The 20,621-nt window shown below is 41.8% G+C and overlaps 1 protein-coding gene across 3 annotated transcripts in view; it reads right to left on the bottom strand.

Moving 5' to 3' along the window:
- The window catches only part of DOCK5 (dedicator of cytokinesis 5), a 69,625-nt gene that overhangs the window by 14,073 nt on the left and 34,931 nt on the right, over positions 1-20,621 (bottom strand). For 2 of the 3 annotated variants that reach the window (XM_052701948.1, XM_052701947.1), the window contains exons 22-45: positions 19,693-19,827; positions 19,209-19,320; positions 18,062-18,132; positions 17,050-17,156; positions 16,482-16,618; positions 15,726-15,821; positions 14,756-14,854; positions 12,166-12,260; positions 11,597-11,675; positions 10,976-11,076; positions 10,809-10,867; positions 10,128-10,282; positions 8,644-8,729; positions 7,862-8,018; positions 7,215-7,255; positions 7,013-7,103; positions 6,284-6,403; positions 5,498-5,587; positions 4,611-4,715; positions 3,725-3,866; positions 1,544-1,625; positions 1,267-1,351; positions 471-557; positions 165-341 (exon numbers count right to left, since the gene is read on the bottom strand). In XM_052701948.1, coding sequence (XP_052557908.1) covers positions 165-341; positions 471-557; positions 1,267-1,351; positions 1,544-1,625; positions 3,725-3,866; positions 4,611-4,715; positions 5,498-5,587; positions 6,284-6,403; positions 7,013-7,103; positions 7,215-7,255; positions 7,862-8,018; positions 8,644-8,729; positions 10,128-10,282; positions 10,809-10,867; positions 10,976-11,076; positions 11,597-11,675; positions 12,166-12,260; positions 14,756-14,854; positions 15,726-15,821; positions 16,482-16,618; positions 17,050-17,156; positions 18,062-18,132; positions 19,209-19,320; positions 19,693-19,827 — 2,509 coding nt within the window. Of the gene's footprint in view, positions 1-164; positions 342-470; positions 558-1,266; positions 1,352-1,543; positions 1,626-3,724; positions 3,867-4,610; positions 4,716-5,497; positions 5,588-6,283; positions 6,404-7,012; positions 7,104-7,214; positions 7,256-7,861; positions 8,019-8,643; positions 8,730-10,127; positions 10,283-10,808; positions 10,868-10,975; positions 11,077-11,596; positions 11,676-12,165; positions 12,261-14,565; positions 14,665-14,755; positions 14,855-15,725; positions 15,822-16,481; positions 16,619-17,049; positions 17,157-18,061; positions 18,133-19,208; positions 19,321-19,692; positions 19,828-20,621 lie in introns of all 3 variants that reach the window. The other variant, XM_052701946.1, reaches the window with a different exon arrangement.

The raw sequence follows: 20,621 nt of genomic DNA on the forward strand, positions 1-20,621 counted from the left end.
ACTCCTTAACTCAGCAGCAGTACACATCACTGAAACTTAACACTGAAACACCCAACACTACATCCGAGTAACTGCTGAAAACTCCACCTTGATGTCCCATGCTTCAATCCAGACCTCCAACACTGAGGAAGTCAAACTGAGCTACCAATAAATGTGGAAAAGACCTTTTCATAGTTGGTGTATCCCCCCATGACCGCCGGGTCCACAATCCCATTGAGGAGCATGGAGAGAGGATGCACAGGAAGGCTCCGGTCCCAGACGTGCTGTTGGACAATGTTGCTGATTTTCTCATTGGTGAGCTCCATCGTTTCTATGGCGTTCTCCAATGGGCTGATCTCTTCCTGGGAGAAAGCAGAAGACAAATGACTGGTGTGCCCTGCCACTGGTGGAACAGCCAGTCCTGAGTGTGGCAAGACTTCATTCCACGAAAGATCACAGAGGGTGAAAAACATTCTGTGTGCAGAACTCACCGTTGAAACCTGTCTGACTTCAAACCACTTGAGGATGCCTGGAAATGAATATGCTGTCGTGTAGGTTGTCCTTTCTATCCACATAGTCTAGAAGGAAAAAATTACAAGACGTAAAGAAAACATTGGTCTTGCAATTCAATCCTCTTCTGCACTACAGCCTGGAACGTGGGCTTCCAGCACTAAGCTGGCAAGATTTACACATTCATTTTCACTGACTGGGGTTTTGGCAACAAATGGTATCAACACAGGCAGCAGAAGGCAGTTGTCTTCCACATAAACCACTACTAGAGGCACAATTATGGTACATTTAGCCAGAGCTGCATGCAATATGCCCAACCACTGCATGTGAGCCACAGAATGCCTCACAGACAGCAAGGAAATAAGCTATTCATCTAAAAAGTTGGCCTGAAGTTGATTCTTCATAGTCAAATGTTGGCCTCGTTAAGGACAGCTACATCACCCACAGGCAATAGCAGGCACCAGCAGACACCAGACCACACTCCGTAGAATGTTATGGCTAAAAAACACAGTATTTGTGGATCCTACATCAAGGATTTGAGCACAGGTACAGAATACCTCAATATATCCCATTATCTTTGCATAAAGATCGCAACCAACGTGAACCGTAACCCTTTGCTCCTCCTACACCTTGACAGCCAAACTCTATTGCCACAGGTGAAAGAAAAATGGTTACAGTGCTGTTCCAAACGCTGCTGGCAGAATAAGCAAATGCACAAAGCAGTTCACATATAGCACTGACAACTGAGGCAGCCTGTACTAAAACTAAAGGACTCACAGCAAATTCGTTCTCTGGGTCCTTTTCTCCTTTTCTGAATGGTCGTGAGTGTGTGAACTGCTGTACCTCGTTTGCTCTGTAGTAGCTACAAAGAAGCAGAGACAATAGTGAGTTTTCTCACCACCCATCTTCCTCGCATCACCATTCTCCTGTTGCCCTCAAAAATAATTAAGTTTAGACTGGAACAGGATACGAGTTTACAAGAGACAAAAACACACTCCATCTTGTGACTGCACTGAGAAAAATACAGAGGATATGTTGAGAGAAAAGAAATTACTTTAAGATCTGCTCAGGAACAGGTTTGTCTTTATAATGAGGTGGCAGGTTCATCACAGGCTTCACTATAAAGCACTGCACATCTGAGATGCTACAGTTAAGGATGAAAAATTCTTTAGGGAAAAGAGAAAGGGGGAGAAAAGTGTCCTTTCTGTTTTCATGAAACATCAGATTTCTCAATAATTCCCTGTGCTCTTGTCATGTTTGAAGAGAAATACTTGGTGTTGATCAACAATAACAGAATTCATATTGCTTGTTGTGGTCAGTATGCTACCCACAAACTAAAAGTCCTGAAAAAGATAAGGGCTAAATAAATGCTTCCAGCAAGCTAAATTCCCCTGGTGAAATCCATGGGAAACCTGGGTGCTAAAGATTTCTATCTTAAGGACAGGAGAACAGGATTGTGTATAAGGTCCTGTAATGCATGCATCCATCTCTTCCCTCTACCTGCCCAATTATTCTTCCAGGACAGTAAAAATCTGTATGGAAAAGTGAAGTACAGAGAGTTTGGCTCACATTAACAGACCATTTCTGCCAATCCTACTCTGAAGAGGCAATATTTTACTGGTGGGTAGGGTAGCCCCTTACATCCTTTATTCCACCATGGATATTTCTATATGGTATTCTAAAAGCGAAGGCAAGGTCATTCTGCCCGCTTTGAAGAGCCAGCTGGATATTTGCCAAGCCTGACCAAAACCACACAGCTACAGTTGATCAAGCACTGAGCCCAAGCTAATATACTCCTTCTCTCAGGAGAGCTTATTAGCTTGGGCTTTATGCCATTGCTGAGCATTCTATACAGCTTCTAGCTCCAGACTGGTGGAAGAGTGGCCAGTTTGTGTGTGTAGGCATTCCCTGAGATGGTGAACAGCTTAATTAGCTCCAGTACACTGTTATGAAACAACCAAAGGAAGCACAGGGCATTATATCATATAAGTGCAGGGGAATAGATTTCAAGCAAAAGTTAAAAAGAGCCCGAGACCAAGGAGGTTTCCAGCATAAAACCAAACAAACATGAAATTAAAACTAACTACAGAACCTTCAAGCCCTGCCTAATATAACAGTGATTTGGGCACTCAAACCTCTCATCTTTTCAGATGGTGTTTGTAAGAGTCCGAGAAGAACCTGTACCACATCCAAGCTATGCAGCTGCTCCCCTTTACGATGGGGCCATGCCAAAGACCCGGAACCAAACACCCCCAAACTTCCAGGAGAGTTCAGATCTGGATCCAAATCTTGCAGTTCAGGTTCATCTCGAGCCAAAACCATTAGAACAAACACAAACAGATGCAAAGGAAGTAGCTGAAACAAAGCAGCAACAGAGAAGGCATTTTTTGATACCAAGTTTGGCCTTGAATGAATTTTAATTTCCTATGTGGATTGAGTGCTTGGCAGGCTTAGTGCAAGGGAAGCATCTGGTATCACTACTTGAGTTGCGCCTTTGTACACAGAGTTTTAAGGCCAAAGCAGACCATCAGATTCTCTAGCTTGGCCCGTACAACACAGGCCAGAAGCCTAGCAGCTTGGTGTTCACTAACATGTGTCTTCCAGGAGCATATCTGACACAGACTAGAAGTTACAAACAGAAGAGTTTGAAGCATCTTCACTCAATTGCACTTGGGCAAGCTCAGAAGAGAAGGAAGATCTTATGCCCAGCAGCATTCTGTTCAACCAGCACAAAGGAATAAGAAAAAGGAGGGCTGCTCACCCAACAGCTTTCATCAGAATAAAGAAATCATTTTATGTTTCCTACAAAGCAATTTATAGGAGGAAAAAAAAAACAAACAGGCATTTCAAAAAAGCTTGTGAACTGCAAGCAAGAAGACAGCATACCTCCCTCCTCCCACCTTCACTGCCTGTAATTTATGTCTTCCACCTGGACGCACCAAGTGGATCACACACACAGCAATCAGCACTGCCTGCTTGAGAGATGGGTACAAGAAATCCTTCCCTGCAACATGCAAAGCTCTCACTCCAACAGCAACTCATTTAATTCTCACAGTACCAAGTCATCTCCTGTCTAAGGTGACCACTACAGTTTTGGATCATCTTATTTTCATGCACCTGCTCCAAGGTTCTCCTGGAATAGCAAATCCCTCGCTTACTGATCTGTTGTTTAGTAATTCTATAATTCCAGGAAGGAGACAGATGTGTGTCAAAGCATTTTAGAACCAAAAGATACACTGTTTAGGAGAAGATTTGATCTCCTCTCCTGGAGGGGCAGTGCTGGTCATCTTCTCAGCGCTAGGAAACTGGGTGAGGAGCTTCAGGTTGAAGTCTTCCCTCCGTTCATACTCCTTGCCACGGTAGATAAAAATTTTGTTCTATGGGCAGCAGAAAAAAAAACACTCAGAATTAACATCAAAAGCACCGAGAAAGAGCTTTCCAAACATGCATCAAGAGGTGACAGAGGTTTAGATGGAAGATTTCCTTCTAGCTTAACAGTAGAAACATATGAAATGTAAATGTTCCCTGATTTTAAGTAATAGTTGGGAAAATGTTCTAGTATGCTGCACCCTGCCCATCTGACTCACTTTGGCTGGGTTCTCCTGTTACAGTTAGCACACATCCAGCAGTGCTCAGCAGCAATCTCAAACAGGAAGCATCTCTGCATTTTAATTCTTCTGCGTGGGACCACACTCTCACTAATGTGCTTGAGCAATGCAACGAGCCCTGTCCTTAAAACAAAGTTCAGACTAAAAAGAGATGGGCAAGCTCTTTACAAGCTGCACATTTTCTAACAGCAACAATAATTCTGAAGTAGCTTATAGGATACTAATACCAAAGGTAGACTCTGTTTAAGCTCATACGTCAACACAACAGCGATCTAACAGACCCAACTGCATTACAGCAACTTTAATAAAGCAGTTAATTAAAAAAAAAATTTAAAAAATCAGACTCTAACTTGTCTTTTTTTCTATGCTGAACAGTTTTGAAATACTTCAGGGGTTCCTATCTCTCAGTAGCATTCAAAGGACAAAAAGAGTTTGGCATCTGAATCCCCCTGGGGGAGTTCTGGATTTTAGGGTACCCACAACTCCAGATGTTGAGTACTGAACAACTCTTACCCGGAGGAAAGAGGGGAAACCCTGACCGTAGTATCCAACTGCAAAGTACTCTGGTTGAGGTCTCATTGCCTTCATAATGTTTTCATAAAAAGTAGCTCGTTTTTTCTGAAAAAGAAAAGTCAGCATTTTCACTCTGGAGAGCTCAGTGACATTGGCAGGCTGCAGCTCGCATTCCCAGTGACAAGAGCTGATCTACCAGCTCTCCCCTACAGAACACTTCCTACCATTTCTTTTTTCCTTACAGACAATATTTATCCATTTACTTGGTTAAATATTTGGTCTGCCTGGGCCACAATCAACTCTGTCTCCCGGTCTGCAGAACAATGCCATGTTTTTTGGGATTCCAGAAGGATACTTGGAATCTTTCACCAGTGCAACACAAATTAAAAGTAAACATATTCCAAAGCTGAGCAGACACAAATGGTGACAAATGTCAGAGAACTGGCAGAAATAATATCGGGCAGATGATTCTCATATGAAAAGACATAAAGACCATCTGGTTACATTCCTAGCAATTAGAAAAAGTCATTCAGAACCAAGGCCATTCTATAGGCCTGCGCTGATGCACAGCAATTTTACAGCAGGAATGAGAAGGCAATGAATTTATGGAGCCTGATAACACGCTATGCAAACGTTAGCTTATTTGATTAACATTAAGGATGCTAAACATCTTCACACAATATTGTCATGCTAATTGCAAGGTCAAAACCACATACTGTTAAAGACAGAAAACATTCAAGAAAACATTCTTCTAAAACACCCTATGGTTTTGGAAAGGTCAATATGTTAGTTTGCTCTTGACATAATTCTATCTGGGGCTTATCTTGCTCAATGATATTAATTTAAGCAATTAGCAGCCTGCAAAAAATAGAGGGAAAAGTTCTTACCAAGACATTACTGAGTCCCTCGTAATCGAAAACCTTGTTTTCATACATGTCAGCCAACTCTTTGCTTAGCTGAATGGCTTTTTCCCACATCTCCAAGAAAGATGAAGGGAGGGAAGTAGGGGAAGAAGAGCACAAAGAAAAGATTCAGTTAAAAGCATTCACCACCACAGGCAAGTCACACAAAAATTCAGCTGACTTTAATGCACGCAGCAGTTTAATGCACTGCCAATGTTCTCTTCGACTCCACGTTGTACATTTTTTGCAATGACTGCCACAGTCACAGCTTTTCACATTTGTCAGTCAGTAAATTAGAGAAGCCCATGTGTTCTCCTCCTGCACTGCATTATCCATTCACCAGGCTTCCCTGGGTCTGTCTCATTTAGACTTCATAGAACCATCCACCCAAAAGACAACTGACACAAGTTTGCTATCAGCCAGATAAACCACATTTATTGCAATGCAAAAAAAAAAAAAAACTAAAAACAACCACCATACCAGTAACAAAAGCCACCAGCCAGGAAAAGAAAGGAAAATACCTCTGGTTTTCTCATCTAGACAGTATTGAGAATAGGACTAATTTTACAACTAGTTAGTTCCCTTCAACTAACAAGGGAACAGGACTGAAACACATGAGACAAACAGGTTTGCTGCTCATGCCAAAGCTTGGTTTGTTTAAAAGCCAGGCCTTAATCATCACGGCTTGTTATTCCCATTGCAAACAACTTCTGGCAGCTATTTTCACCAATTTAAGCACCACTGAACCCCCAGAACACCACAGAAACTCACCTTGCCCCTGTCAAAGAAGGAGATAATTTCTTGGTAGAGCTTCTCCTTCAGTTCCTGTTGTGAGTAGACGTAGTAGCTGTCCCTCTGCAGCAGATGAGGGACACATGGCTTCTCAGACCACTAGCATAGAGGAAAACAGGCAAAGCTGAAAGAACTGGAATATATGCAGACGAATAAATCTTCACATTGGACACACTAACCTACTGCATGGATGCACTCATGACAAACCAGTCATCAATGCTAAGAGAGGACAAGAAAGTTCTGCAATGATGTTAAGTCCCAATATATCTGCAAAAAGTGTGAGATTGTGGCTTAAGGTCCCAGACTGAGACACTAAGTGAACTTGTCTGCTCTTTTACTTCACATCTTCCATAGATTAACTGAAGTTGACTTAAATCCAAATTGCAGTGACATGCTAATGCACTTACTGTTCACACAGAAGTGGAAGAAACAGTACCTTGACATGGGCATTTCCACCCAGCTCTCTACAGTTTACTGTTCACCAAATGCATGCAATAGATCGATGCTAATAATACTTTTGCATTTAGCTGCTACGTAATTTGCAACATTAGGAAGCTCCTTAGCAACCAGTGGAACCTAACTTTTGCAAAGTCTCTTTAAGAACAAATAGAAGAAGGAGAAAAAAAGTGTGCATTCTTTATTCTGCATGCACTTCCTCTAAAACCCACCCTCTGATAAAGGAAACTAAAACTGCCTTCAGTGCATTACCTGGAGCAGCTCTGCATGGAGGAGGAGGGTGTTTGCGGCCTCAGTGAAGTTCTCACAGTCCGTGTGCAGATCCCGGAGTTTATACAGGTATCTAAATGAATGAAAAGCAATTGTTACCTTATGTGATGGACTGCTTTGTAAGTGTGATGAAAAACGAGGAAGTAAAGGCTTCTGTGCAGGTCTATGGAAGGAGTCAGCCTACCTGATATAAATGTCCTCTCGTTTCTTCTCTTTGTAAAAATTCTGCCAAAAAGTAGAGAAAGAAACAGTGCATGGATCTGCATAATCATTGCTAGACAAGTAACTTATGGATCAATCTCAGATTTCAAAAATGTTTGCTATCACTTTGCCACTAAGAGGTACATACGCCTCAAATCCCCCTGACATAAGACGGAGCTAAAAAAGGGGCTAAGGGAAAAACAGAAAGCAACTCGTCCAAAGGTACACAATTATTCATCACAGTGGAGCAGGGAATGAAGCTCACATCTCCCAAGCTATCAGCTAGTCATTTTTCCTGCCCATATTTCAGGACCTCAGGTTACCATATAAGCAAGGCACAGACACGATTTGCTTTTGGGTTATATACCTATGTTTTATAGCTGCCAATAGATGGTAGCCTGATTTGGACCCACAATTACCCAAAAGGAACAGAAAATATTATTTAAAATCCTAAAAAAATTATTTTAGTGGCCTCTTACTTGATGGTTTTCTTCCTAGAGACCAACAAAGAAATTACTCGTCCAGTGAATTACTCTGCATGGCAAACTGAGCACCCAATCCACCCCAGGACCACAACACAAAAGCCAGGTCACTAAAGCTGCACCCCACCCAAACCCAGCCTTCCCATACCAGCACGTTGACAGTGCAGCTCATGCGGTTCTCCTTGCTTTCATCATGCATGATTGTTCTGTAGTCCAGCAGGTTCTCCAACAAGCTGCTGACCAGCCAAGCAAACTTTTCTCCAGAAGCAGAGAGATATTTATGCTTCCGACAGTGCTCCAGGAGGCTGCAGACAAAATCCAATGAGATGAAAGGCAACATGTCCAGGTCAGATATCCAAATTGGACGGGTCAAAGCTCATCTTGTCAAGCTCTACTCTTGGTGCTTCAAGGCCCTGACTGGGTTAGCTCTGAGCCTGGGTGGACTGACCCCAGGGTGTCACTGGCCCTCCTGGCCACAAGGAAGTCAACCTGTTGTCCACTGGGACACCCAGGCCCTTTTCCCCATCGAGTTCCTCTCCAGCAGCTCGGCCCCTGACCTGTACTGATGCATACAGTTATTCCTCCCCAGGTAAGACTCTATACTTGCTCACGTTGAACCTCAGCAGCTTTGTCTCTGCCCAACCCTCTAGTCTGTCCTGGTCTTGCTGAATGATGGTGTGTCAGTCACTCTTTCCAGCTTTGCATCATCAGCAAACCTGCTGAGGGTGGACTCCATCCCTTCATGCAGGTCGTTGATGTGGATGTTGAACGAGATCCAATCCAGCACCAACTCCTGGGGAACACCACTAGTTACAGGCTTCCAACTGGACTAGGAGCCACTGATTACATTAGGCTTTCTGTTTCTTTGCTTTAAGAAAATAGCCAGCTACACTGTAAACAAAGAGCCTCCATCTTCACTATAAAACTTACAGTTTCTCCAGCAAAATTTTGTACTGTTCATCCCCTCGGCCGCCCTCAACTTCCTGGTCCAGTCTGGTTATTAACTCGTTTTCAAACTGAAAAGGCAAAAAAAACCTGTTAAGTGGACAGCAGCTCCATAAGGCATGATCAGCAATGCTTGTGGCTGGTGCTCTGAACTACCATTATGCACTGGTTTTACAAGCCAAGCTAGAGAATGCTTTCACTGTTAACCAGAACAAAAATGCTAAGAAGACAAGGATTGAGCAGGGAGATACGAGTTCTCCCCTTCTCATCCCACAAACACTGGAAACTGATGCTCTGGGTAGTGCCTTCCCTTCTTCCCCATCAATCAGCAGTTCAGTTTTGCCATGAAGGAAAAGTAACTTTAATGACCAGCTATAGATGATAATGATGATTCACTCACCCTAAATAAACTGCTCTACTACCACCAGTTAAGGGCCAGTCACCAACCTCTGATCAACATAAAAGCTGTGACTGCTAATTGAAGCAACTTCTTATGCAACAAGAATAAGCCATGAAGATACGCTCTGCTACATAAAGCAAGTCAAGTACATAGCTTTAGCTATAAGTCAATTACTGAGGTATAAAACATTCCTGTTCCAAAAGATGAAGAATATCACAAATTTTACATACAGAAAATCCATGCCAAATAACCAGTTTCCTTCTACTGATTCCAAAAACCCCTGAGACCCTGGGGCCAACCATGCCAAACACTGATGACCTCAAGGGAAGAAAGATCCCAACACACACAGTGAAGCTGGGGTCTGCACTGGACAGAGTTTGGTGCTCAGGGAGATGCACATCACATCTGACAACAATCTGAAATGCCAAGGTGGCTGCCTCTTGGATGGATGTCTCCTATCCATCTCCAGGGAGAAGTCTGTCTACAGCATAACTAGAGGGTCCCCCGTCTGCCAGCTGAGACGTTAAGGTCTGATATCCCCAGAGGAAAAATGGAAGAAAAAGACCTTTGAAACTGCAGAGATAAGTTAACTTTAGTCCTAAAGAGAAGACCCTCTTTTTCTTCCTTTCTGTCTGGTGCTTTCTCAGTAGCAACAAAAGGGAACTTCCAGAGGAATTAGCACAGGGTTGGAACTCAGAGAACAAGTCCTGTTCCCTGCTCTGTCCTTTGACTTGCACAGCCTCAAGTAAAAGCAAATTGTGTCTGTGCTCTGTGTAACTGTTCCCCATTTCATAATGAGAGAAACAGCACTCACAACCCTTCCCATCTGCAAATACATAAAGATACTAAAACAGAGGAGTTTATTAACTATTAAAGACATGCAAGGTAAAACCACTTAATAATTACTTCCAAAGTGTTTAGCACAATGTTTGTGTGTTTGGTGGTTTGGATTTTTTTTTTTGTAGTTTTGTTTTCTTCTGGTTTGTTCGGTTTTGTTCAAATATTTCTCTTCTCCTTCTTGCCCAATGCACAGTAGAACATTTGCCCTTAACATATGGGGCTCCCTTACCATATGAAAGTTTCTGTTCCCACTGAAGTTGTACTCGCACTGCATCATATCAAAGAAGATGGGAATGGTAGCTTTCCGCAGCTCAGGCTCTGGGACCAAAGTTACCTCCAGGATTGGCCCCACCATTGCTGGAATGAACTTTATTTTGTGGGGACCTGCAAGAAAGGTGATGTCAGATACATCCTAACAGAACATGGTTGCTTGAAGTCATGTGATGCATGGATGTTCAAATGTGCAAAGCATTACTCAAATAAAATAAATACCATAGAACTCTGACATTTCAATTAGAAGGCATTTTTGTTGGTAATATTTTGTCATTCATGTGCTGCAGCTCCAACTCCAACACTCAAAAACAGTCCAAAAAAAGAGAACAGGACTGAATTGCATGAATAATGCGTATCACAAGGCTCCCTGGGAAATTCTCCTCCTGGCATTCATATGGTAGAACTTCCTTTGTTATGTTTTAAGGAATGTCTTGAAGATCATCTCATCAGTGGACGCCAAAAAGGATCAGCTTTTGAAGGTCACTCAGTGAAAAAGGAAAAGGAACTCTGTCCTTTTGAACAGCTGGACTTAGATGTATTTCCCCACATTAAATACAAAAAGCTTATATGAAGAAATAAGCTATAAGAAATCCAGCTTAACAGCTTGAACAAAGATAATTTCTTAAATGGAACTCACCCAGATTATACCACATATCCCTTATTTTGAAGCCAATTTCTTTCCTCATGTCCCCGTACCTAGAAAGAAGCAGAAGAAAAAGATGAAGGCCTATTTATTGAAGTTACCTCTGCAAAGCTGATGCCTAAAAATAAAAAGGTCTGGCAACTTTTTAAGTGTAAACTCACTTCTTGATAATTTTGCTGCGCTTGGCTTGTGAGAAGGTCTCCAGCTGGAGGGATTCGTGAGTGAGAAAGGCCACTGCCAAATGGAAATAGTTATTCCAGAGCTGTGGAAGAGAAACAAGTCCAAAATAGGAGAAGGAAAAGCTGCAAAGGAAAAGCAGCAAACAAAACAACAGAGACACACAGGTCCAAATGCTGTGGATCTCACAGTTAACGAGGAAGGTTACCAACAAATAAGTGCAGTAGCACAGATGAGTCTGTCTTGGCCAACACAGAATCTTAGGTTGAAAGAGACCCCATAGCAACTTAAAATCTACCACCCCTTTTACCTTGGACTTTCCAGCCTAAGGAAGTGACAATAAGTGACATCCCATAGTATTTTAACCAGTCAAGCACAATTCAGCTTTAGCCAACAGACCACTCAGCTTGACCTTATAAATCCTATAGCAGTTGCATTGGTTTGTGCTCACTGCTGCACTAACCACTGCTCTGTAATTCAGAATGCAGTGACTCAGTTGACTCTACAGACATTTTCCACTGGCAGCAGTGGGATTTGCTTGCTCTCCATGCCCCTCAGGAAATGCTGATGTCCAAAAGAAAATCAAGAAACAACAGAACTGTTACCTGGAGTTCAAAATTTGTTTGATCCAGGAAGAAGCGGTTGAGCACAGAGGTAAACTGGTTCACTGCCCGAAGGAAAACCCTGAAAGAGGTAAAAATATCAAAGAAAAGGTGACTTTTGGAGGAAAAAAAAAAAAAGTAATGCTGTATTCTGGGTTTACATGTCTCCTAAAGATAAGCTCAGTTGAAAAGAGCACATGTCTCCAAATGAGATTTGGGAAGAAATTCTTTTGCAGTAAAGAGACACTGAGGAGAAGCTATTCCTCTGTTTCTAACCTCGGCTGGAGGCAGATGAAGAAACAAAACACATTTTGGCTCAGTCTGTATGAATGCAGTGCTGTTCCAGATGATTCCTCCTCCAGAGCTCAGCCTACCCTCAACACTGATGCATTCAAATAATTTGTCACCTCCAAGTCCTCCTCCACACTGCAGCCCTATGACAAACTTCGTATCACAGGACAGAAATGAATCTGGATTTGCAGGCCAGCACACTGAATCTGTGAGCATGGAACCACCCTCCTTTCAGAAGGAAGATGACTCCAAATCAGACTTAAAATGGCAGCACTTCATACCTGCTCTGCATCATGTTCATGACCATCCAGTCAGATGCATAGACGTTTTTTCCAATCAAGTCCTTAAACATAATGAATGTTTCCATCAGGAAGTCCTGTTGGAAAAATAAAAAGCACAGGTTGAAATGAGAAGCCTTTTTATTTGCACAGAAGTATAGGGAAATGTAAGCATTTGCAACTGCAGTGATTAACTACTGCATTGATTACCTATCTATACCCTGTACCTCCTAAGAAGGATCTCTCATTGCAGGAATATATTCCAATAACTAAATTATTTCTGACATCTCATCCATTCCATTGCAGAAGGAGATCAGGTTCTGCGAAATTATTCCTGTTTAATTAAATCTACCTTTACTGTTCCAAATTAAGCCATGCTGTAATGAGTTCTGGTGCACAAGATGGATTGAAAAGGCAAAACCAACATTTGAGCACTTGTATCCAGAAGCCTGAATAACAGCAGCACAGCAGCTCTATGCAGTACCTTCTATAAAGATGGAAACCCAGAACTTATTTTTTGTTTCTCCAACCATGTCTTATTTTAGAAATGCTGTTACAAAGAGGTAATTAGCAGAGCTTCAGATGCATGGGTTAGCATATTATCATAGTAAAGATACAGTCTGCACAAGTGTCAATCTGCCCCCAACAATGTCAGCACACCTGAAGTCCTTGACAAGGCAAGGATAAGAAAAAAGGAGAAAGACAGGATGAGTGAAAGGAGATATATATATCAATAATATTGATCTCTCTGTATTGTGGTCTCTACAGACAAAAATGCTAACTGTGGAAATTTAAATAGATTCTGTTCTCTGCAAAGACAGATCAGCATTCAAAAACAGAGGGACACAAAGGTGACACAAGAAATCACCACCTTGCAAAGAACACCACCCAAAAAAAAATCATTCTGTGAGGTTGAACAGCTTGCTCTGTAGAATTGGCAAGCAATTTGGATGTGATGAGAGAAATGGGCATTTGGTGCTGCCTCAGTGAAAACCCTCCAGGCGTTATTAAATCAGAGCTTGACTGAAAGGTCTGGGCTTGTCCAGGGGCACCTTGAGGATATGAATTAACTTATTTGTGTTAAACCAACCAAGTCATGATGCTACGCCAGGGCTGAAAAGGAACAAAGCATGTAAAAATCAACAGTAAGCAACAGAAAGCAAGAGAAACAATTATTGCAATACCAAAAATAATGCAACTTTGTATTGGCATTAACAACTCGCACATCATCACAAATGGAGACTTGCTTCTGTAGAATTCTGAGATTCAGGAATTGTAAGTTGGTATTTTGGATCAATACCTCTTTAAATTATATTCAGGCAGCTTTAATAATTACATAAATTCCCTCTCCTGATATGTCTCTGTGCAGAAGCTGTACATAAACACACAGAAACATACAAGAAATACTCCATTTCAAGCAGAAGATGCAGAGCTGAAAGGGCCAAACAAGATGCACCTTGATTTCTGTTTTCTAATGAACTCTTCATAAAATATATTTGCAAAATATATTAAAAGCAGCTCTAAAACTAGATGCTGGATGCTCCTATTGACTATCAGCCCCGTGGGTGCAGAAGTGACAGAAATGTGCATGTCCTGTAGGTGGCTATGTTGCTCAACAGATTGCAAGCAATTCCAGCTGCACAGGGAACCAAAGCATCACCTTCCCATCCAAAATGAATTACAGCCCTTTTTGTGTGGGTTTTGATGTATCTTTTACAGGAAGAACACAACTCCTGGCTCCTTCCCAGGCAGTATCTCAATAAGCAAGCACCTTAAGTTGCAAAATTAGGAGCACAAAGACACGTTGTGCTATGGAGACTTGAATAAATCCTGCTTTTGGTTCTGACTTCTCCTAGAGCAGTTGGCTGACAAGCCTAGTCAGAACAGTTGGTTCTGAAGTCCTCAAAAACCAAAACTCCCCCCCAAAATCAAAGCCTGATGTGCCCCCTGGTTTTATACTGAAAGTCTCTGAGAAGACGAATTGTACACAGATGTAACAGGGAGAGAACTACTTCCACTGCCACCCACTAAAGCAAGACATTCTGGTTTAAATTAGAATTCAGTTTTAGGGTTTTAGCTATTATCCCATAGGACTTCATTAACAGAAGGCCTCCTGGTTTTCAGAAATTAATGCAGATATATTTTGAAAATTGCTGGCTTTTCTTTAGATGCACTTGAAAGCTTTCTAGTCTCTTAATTAAGCTGGGAGGTGGGATGAACTAAAAAGAAGTAGATAAAGAAACAATCAAAAAGTCACACAGTGAGAACATCTTCATTCTCTCCTTTGGTTCCTGACCTTTTACTTGCAGGGACCTGAAAAGTTATTAAACATGTTTTTATCAATGCTACCAATGCTAATATCTCAGACTTAAGTCTCAGCAACATCCATACCCATACCCATACCCAACTGCTCACGTCCAGCAGCGGTGATGTGAAAATATCCCCACTGGCTGTAGCTCTAGGAACACAGAAGTCATTGCTGATGAATGCATTCTCATCACTCTACAATGAATACAGTAACTTGAAATGACCTTTCAGAAGGAGAAAATAATTCCTCATGGACTAAGCTAATCCCTTAGCCAAGCTGACTTACAATAATGTCCTGCCTGGTTTTGAAAGTATTGATGTAATGGTTGTAGTGGTAGTCATCCATCTGCCTCAGGATGGCTGTCATGCAGGCCACAAAAATACCCTAGAATATAAAAAACCAAAACATTTGATTATTTTTCTGTATTAAGCCCCAAAGCTCAAAGTGCAGCACGTGGCTCCAGGGTTCCACCCAATCAAATATCACTAGGCCCAATGCTGCACATATAGGTCTGTCCTGGCACTGTGTGTCTGGCTGCTTTCTCCTCTCCCTCATTCAGTTCAATTCCTAATTTTCAAGAATTAAGTCAGAGTACAGCTTTCTTTTACACCCAGGGATCACAGTTTGCAAGAAAAACACATCCTCTAAACATCAGAATGAATATTTATGTATGTGTGTGTGTACATATATATGAATCACTACATTTTTAGTTGATCATATCCATCTGTAATTCCCACGGCTGACATGCTGGTAATAGCAACAACCTGAACTTAAACCTATGAAATGGCTGTCTATGCTTGCCCTTAATCTTTCCATCTTTCTACACACTTATACACAGTGCAAATCAGGACATAAAGCTTCCTACACTTTTAAGATGCAACACAGTAACCACAATTCCCATTTAGAGATGCCAAATCCTTCAGCACTTAGTCCTTTTTAGCAAAGGTGGCAAAAGAGCATTTTCTTCTGAGCAGAGATTCCTCGTGCATTAGAAAATGGGCTGAAACCAAATTCTCTGTGCATGGGGCCCAAAGGAACTCAGAATCACAGCCAACTGTGACTCAGCTGATCTGCGGCTGGAATGGAACCATCTGAGTCCCAGCACCCATCCACAGACAGCGAGCAGAAGCCATGCTGGAGCGGCACAGGAAGTGACGATTTCACAAACCACCCTACACACCGAAACCTCCCAGGAGAATAAATTCCAATATTACAGAGGGGAATGTAGTAAACGAAGGAAGGAAAGGGCTCTCACAATGTGTGGAGACTGTCTGTTCATTCCTATCACCGTGCGGTTGATTCTCCTCAGCAGGCGTTCCATGATCTGCTGGATGTGCTTGGCTGTGGGCCCCTGGGGGTGTTCAAAAAGGAAAATCAGACTATTTTCTACATATACTGTCCTATAGAGAGCTCCCTGACGTGGGAGGACTGCCCCAGCAGTGCTTAATTGCTATCTGAGGATGCAAAGAAGATGACTTACTACACAGCAACAGCTGATTTGAGTACTGTTGGTATAGACTTAGAGAAGAGGTAACAGCACAGTTCATCTGTTCCAGCTTCACTGGCTCATCCCAGCACAGCTGAGCTGAACAATTTTATTTGACATTTGTCCCTTCATTTCAAATTACTCTTTTCAAAGCAACTTAGAATTAATTCCCATGACTCATAGGGTGCATAACTGTACTCCCCAACTGAATGACCATTGTTTCTATTCAGTGAGAAACCAAATACTCAAATCAGTGGCTCTGTAATAATCCACCAAGCCACCAAAGTAACTGAGAACTGCATTTTGGTTCCTAGGAAGGAAAGAACTTTTCTTTGTACACAGCAATAACCACCAATTCAATCTCTGCATGACCTCTTTTTGGACACAGCTACTTTGTGTGAAGAGATTGAAAAAAAAAATACAGAGCAACACAATAAAATTTCTATAAGCATTGGGGTTTTTTTTGAGGAGTTAGGGAAAAGACAGAATTAACCTTAATTTGCACCCTTGAGAGATCATGCTCACCACATCTTTCCTATCCAGCACTTCCAGAATGCTGCTCAGTAGCTGTGAGCTGGCCTCGTGGTCGGGCTTGTTTGAGTTGTCATCCAACTGGCCGCTCAGCTGGTCTATCAGCAGAGGGAGAAGAGCATCTCTGCATTCTGAAAATGAAACACAGCACCATATCTTGTTGGTTCTTCAGCAGTCCATATAAACAAGTAGCACACTGCAGCTTTCTGCTCTTAACTTTAGCTCTGACACCAAAACATACACTTTAACCCACTCTGACAGACTAAGAGAGACAAATAATCCATAATGGTATGTGTTACACCAAACAGGTCACACTCTTCCTTGATTTTTAAACCAACATGCTCCATCAGGATCTCACCATAGTTAACACTGCATAAACACTGAACTTGAAACTGAAAAGTTTCAAGTTCTGGAGCCACTAAGGCGAGGAATATTTCTGCAGATGGATTTAATTGTGGACTACTGCTGATGATTGATTTAAATGCGTAAATGTGAAAGACATTTTTGTTTGCAAAGGTGCACAGCTCCACAAAGAAACCACTGACCTCCATTCACTACTCACCAGGCTGCTTAAACAGGTCACTCTCAACAATCTTGGTCATGCAGTTCAGCTTCTGTCGAACCAACTGGTTGTCAGGAATACTCTGGATGAAGTTGCCGAAGAGGTTGCTAACATGCAAACCACAGAGCAAACAGAACATCAGCATTTTTCACCCAGCGTGTTTCCATCCACACTTACACTGCCCTGCACCTGGGCAAGTTGAGCAGTTTTGCCCCTGTGCTGAATTGTTATTTTCTTATTAACTTGTTTTCTACAAACTTAGCAAAGCAATCAGTAGAACTGAACAGCACTCAAAAACTGCAGGCAAAAGGCTCTGAAAGTAAAGTTTGCAATAAACATGCCATAAAAGCTTGTAAATAGGAGGTACTGTACATCCTCCATTGCCAGGGTAAAATAATCATACAAAATGAAAGCAGAATTTTGCTCTGCTGAAGCCTAAGACACTGCTAGGCACAATGGCACATCCTTCCAGATGCCCCTTTCATGACAAATGATGACTCATGTTAATCTTAAGACTCCATTAAATTAAATTCCATGTACATTTGCTGTCTGTCTGCTGTTGAGAGCAAATTATCCATGTCAGAACAAGGAAGCATGAAAGGGAGGTTCCTGGTAAAGCTACGAACGCCAAAGAACAGAAGTTCACAGTGTCATGAATTTCTTGAAATAATACAATTTTTGTTTTGTTTTCTGACCAAGGTTGTGTCACACATTTCAGTCTACTTCAGAAGCAATCATTAAGAATTGGAAACTTGCACATTTCCACACATGGCTCTCCAGTCCTTAAATTTGGATTAGAACAGATTCTCAAAGCTCCTAAGAAAAAGCAATTGAATGGCATAGACTGCTTTGAAGTAATCTGAGTTCCTCCAGAGCCCTGGAAGGAGCTTCCTATGAAATCACGCCCTGCACACATGAGCACATCGTAATCAGAGCAGCTGTTTTAGGAAAGTTTCTTATTTTTTTCCCCAACAGATGAGTTGAGTTTGGAGGACAAACTTCATTTGCTTACCTGAGTTGAACAGGGTCAAAGACTAGTTTGACATCATTGATGATGCTTGGCAAATACTTTAAAGCTGCACCCTGCAAGAAAATGAGAGACAGAAAGCACACATTGAAACCGAGTGAGATTGGGCAGTTCATTCTGGAAGGGTGTAAAGCCTCAACAGCAATGCCCATGGCTCATGTGGCAAATCTAGTTCTGTCAAGAGCAAATACGCAGACACCTGCAAAGATCTGGCTTGACATCAAATCTATGCATCCAAAAAGCCTCCAGCAACTACACAACTGCAGCACAGAGTGGAAAAAGTGAAGGAGGAAGAATTCAGAGCCAAGTTGGTTGGATTTTTTTGCAAACATCCTGCAGTTCCAGGGATTAAGCTCCTTCAGCACGTCCACACACAGAGGAATATGTTAAACAGTTCCCACAATGTGGCTTTTATAGATTCTATAGCATCCAAGCACCTGGGTGCAACCGTAACCAAAGGCCTCTGGGTGATGCTTCATGGCTGCTGCCAGCAGGAACTCTGCTTATCATAAAATCAAAGCTGGACTTCAAATGACCCAAATACTCACTCGAAGTCTAGAATCAATCTTTCCTTTAAGCATAGAAAGGCATATAGTTAGAAGAACTGAAATAAACCATCTAGAGGACTCACTTTGCCAATTTAGCCAGGCTTACTGCACAGTTGCTCTGCTCCTCCTTGGAGCCCAAACACAAGGTACATAATCCAGTCCAGGCCATAAAAACAAGCAAATATACAACCTAAGATACTTTTAGGAACCATCTGCTTTTTCAGTACCTTCATTTCAGGATTATGTTCATTTCTGTAGTGGTGTAACATTTGCATCACCATCACTTGGCACTTGCGGTTGAAGAGCCTTTCATGCTATGCTATGTTACATCTTGGTTGTTAGCTTTCATCCTAGCAGTTGCTGTAGGGTTTTCAGCAAGAATCTCACATCTTCATTTGATAAATTTTATGGTTTAAATGCCTTTTTTCCTTTCACATTCAGCATTGCAACAGATATTCTGAAGATTCTGGTGTGATTCATCTGCATGGGATTATGCACCTCAAAGCTTGACCCTTTTTCTGCCTTCCCAAATGTATCAGTTGATGTAATAAAAGGCATTAGCTCTTCCTGCAAATTATGCATACCTTAATCTTGACAGCCTCCTCTAAAGGACGGTCCATGAGGACATTGAAGGAGAAGAACAGCTTGCGTATTGCATCATTAAATTCATCACCATCTTCACTTTTCCCATAAAACCTATAAAAAACAGAAAGCAATGTAGTTACACACGTAAATCTAGGCTAGCAGAGTCACAGCAGCTGAAATATCATTTTATAGTTCGGAAGAACATCTTATAGTTATCTGTTCTACAAAGAAATGAGTGCAAAAATGGCATTTGGGATTCTGAGTTACCATAGGAGTAATTTCCTGATGAAATCTGTAACAGAAAAGCTGCATTTCTCTAGTTGCCAATGCCTCAAAATCCACTTGGTTTCCAAGAATCAAGTCGCTCATTTCTGTCTTTAAATGAGTTTCAACAAAACTGAAGAGTATTCTCTCCAGTGATACTGACTGGAAGCACTGACTTCCATGAAGAGACACAGTGAAGATGGCAGTGACAAAGCTCACCTCAGGTACAATATTCTCGACTGAACGATGAATCGGAAGAGGTATTTCAAGGCTTTCAGAGCAGCAAACAGCAATTCTGTCTTGCTGGAGTCATCAGCATTTCCCACGTAACAGTTCAGCACTTTAGTGAGTTTCCTTTGGAGAATCAAAAAGGGGAATAAATAAAGACAGAGTTAAATTTCTGTGCATGTTCAGCTTCGTTATTCCAGAGAGGACCTACATCTAACAATCCCAAAGCAGAAGCTATTCTTTACAGCTTATTTTCTTCTGAAGCTTTTGGCTTCCTTGGGTGCCACGTTTTTATGACCAGCTCCATGGATGAACCACGGCTGCCACGTCTACCTACAAATCCCAGTTGTATTTTTCTTATTCCCTAAAATAAAGGAATCAGGGATTTGGAAAACCTATTTTGAAGTGGACTGACATCTTCTGCATGTGTCAGCTTTCTGCTACACAGAGCTCAAAGTGCTTCTCAAGCAACACTAAAGTTGCACAACACTTATTCACTATCCAGTCTCTCCTGAATTAAAGGATGGGAATCTTACTGTCCTTCAACCAAAATCCTCTTCATTAAACAACTCCCAGCACTCCAAGTGGTGTGTGAGCAATAGATAAGTATATGACAGCTTTTGCACTTGCTCTACTTCCACACTACCAGCATCCAGCTTTGAAGTTCAAAAATGCAACTGCTATGGGAAAACAAAATTACTCCCATCATCCTCAGCTGCATTTCTGAACGTGAAGCACTGCAAATTTGTTCTACGTAGTTCCAGCAGCAGCAATACCTATTAGATCAGGCTTTTAATGAATTTATCCTCTTTGATCAATTCCCCTGTCCCTGCAGTGACTTACAATGACATCTTCCATACAGACTGACTGCAAGAAGCCTTTTTTTGATAGGAAAGCAGGCTGATAAACACAAAGACCCT

Source organism: Tympanuchus pallidicinctus, unplaced genomic scaffold (genome assembly GCF_026119805.1).
Source record: "Tympanuchus pallidicinctus isolate F22 unplaced genomic scaffold, pur_lepc_1.0 scaffold42, whole genome shotgun sequence".
In the NCBI taxonomy this organism is placed as follows: Eukaryota; Metazoa; Chordata; class Aves; order Galliformes; family Phasianidae; genus Tympanuchus; species Tympanuchus pallidicinctus.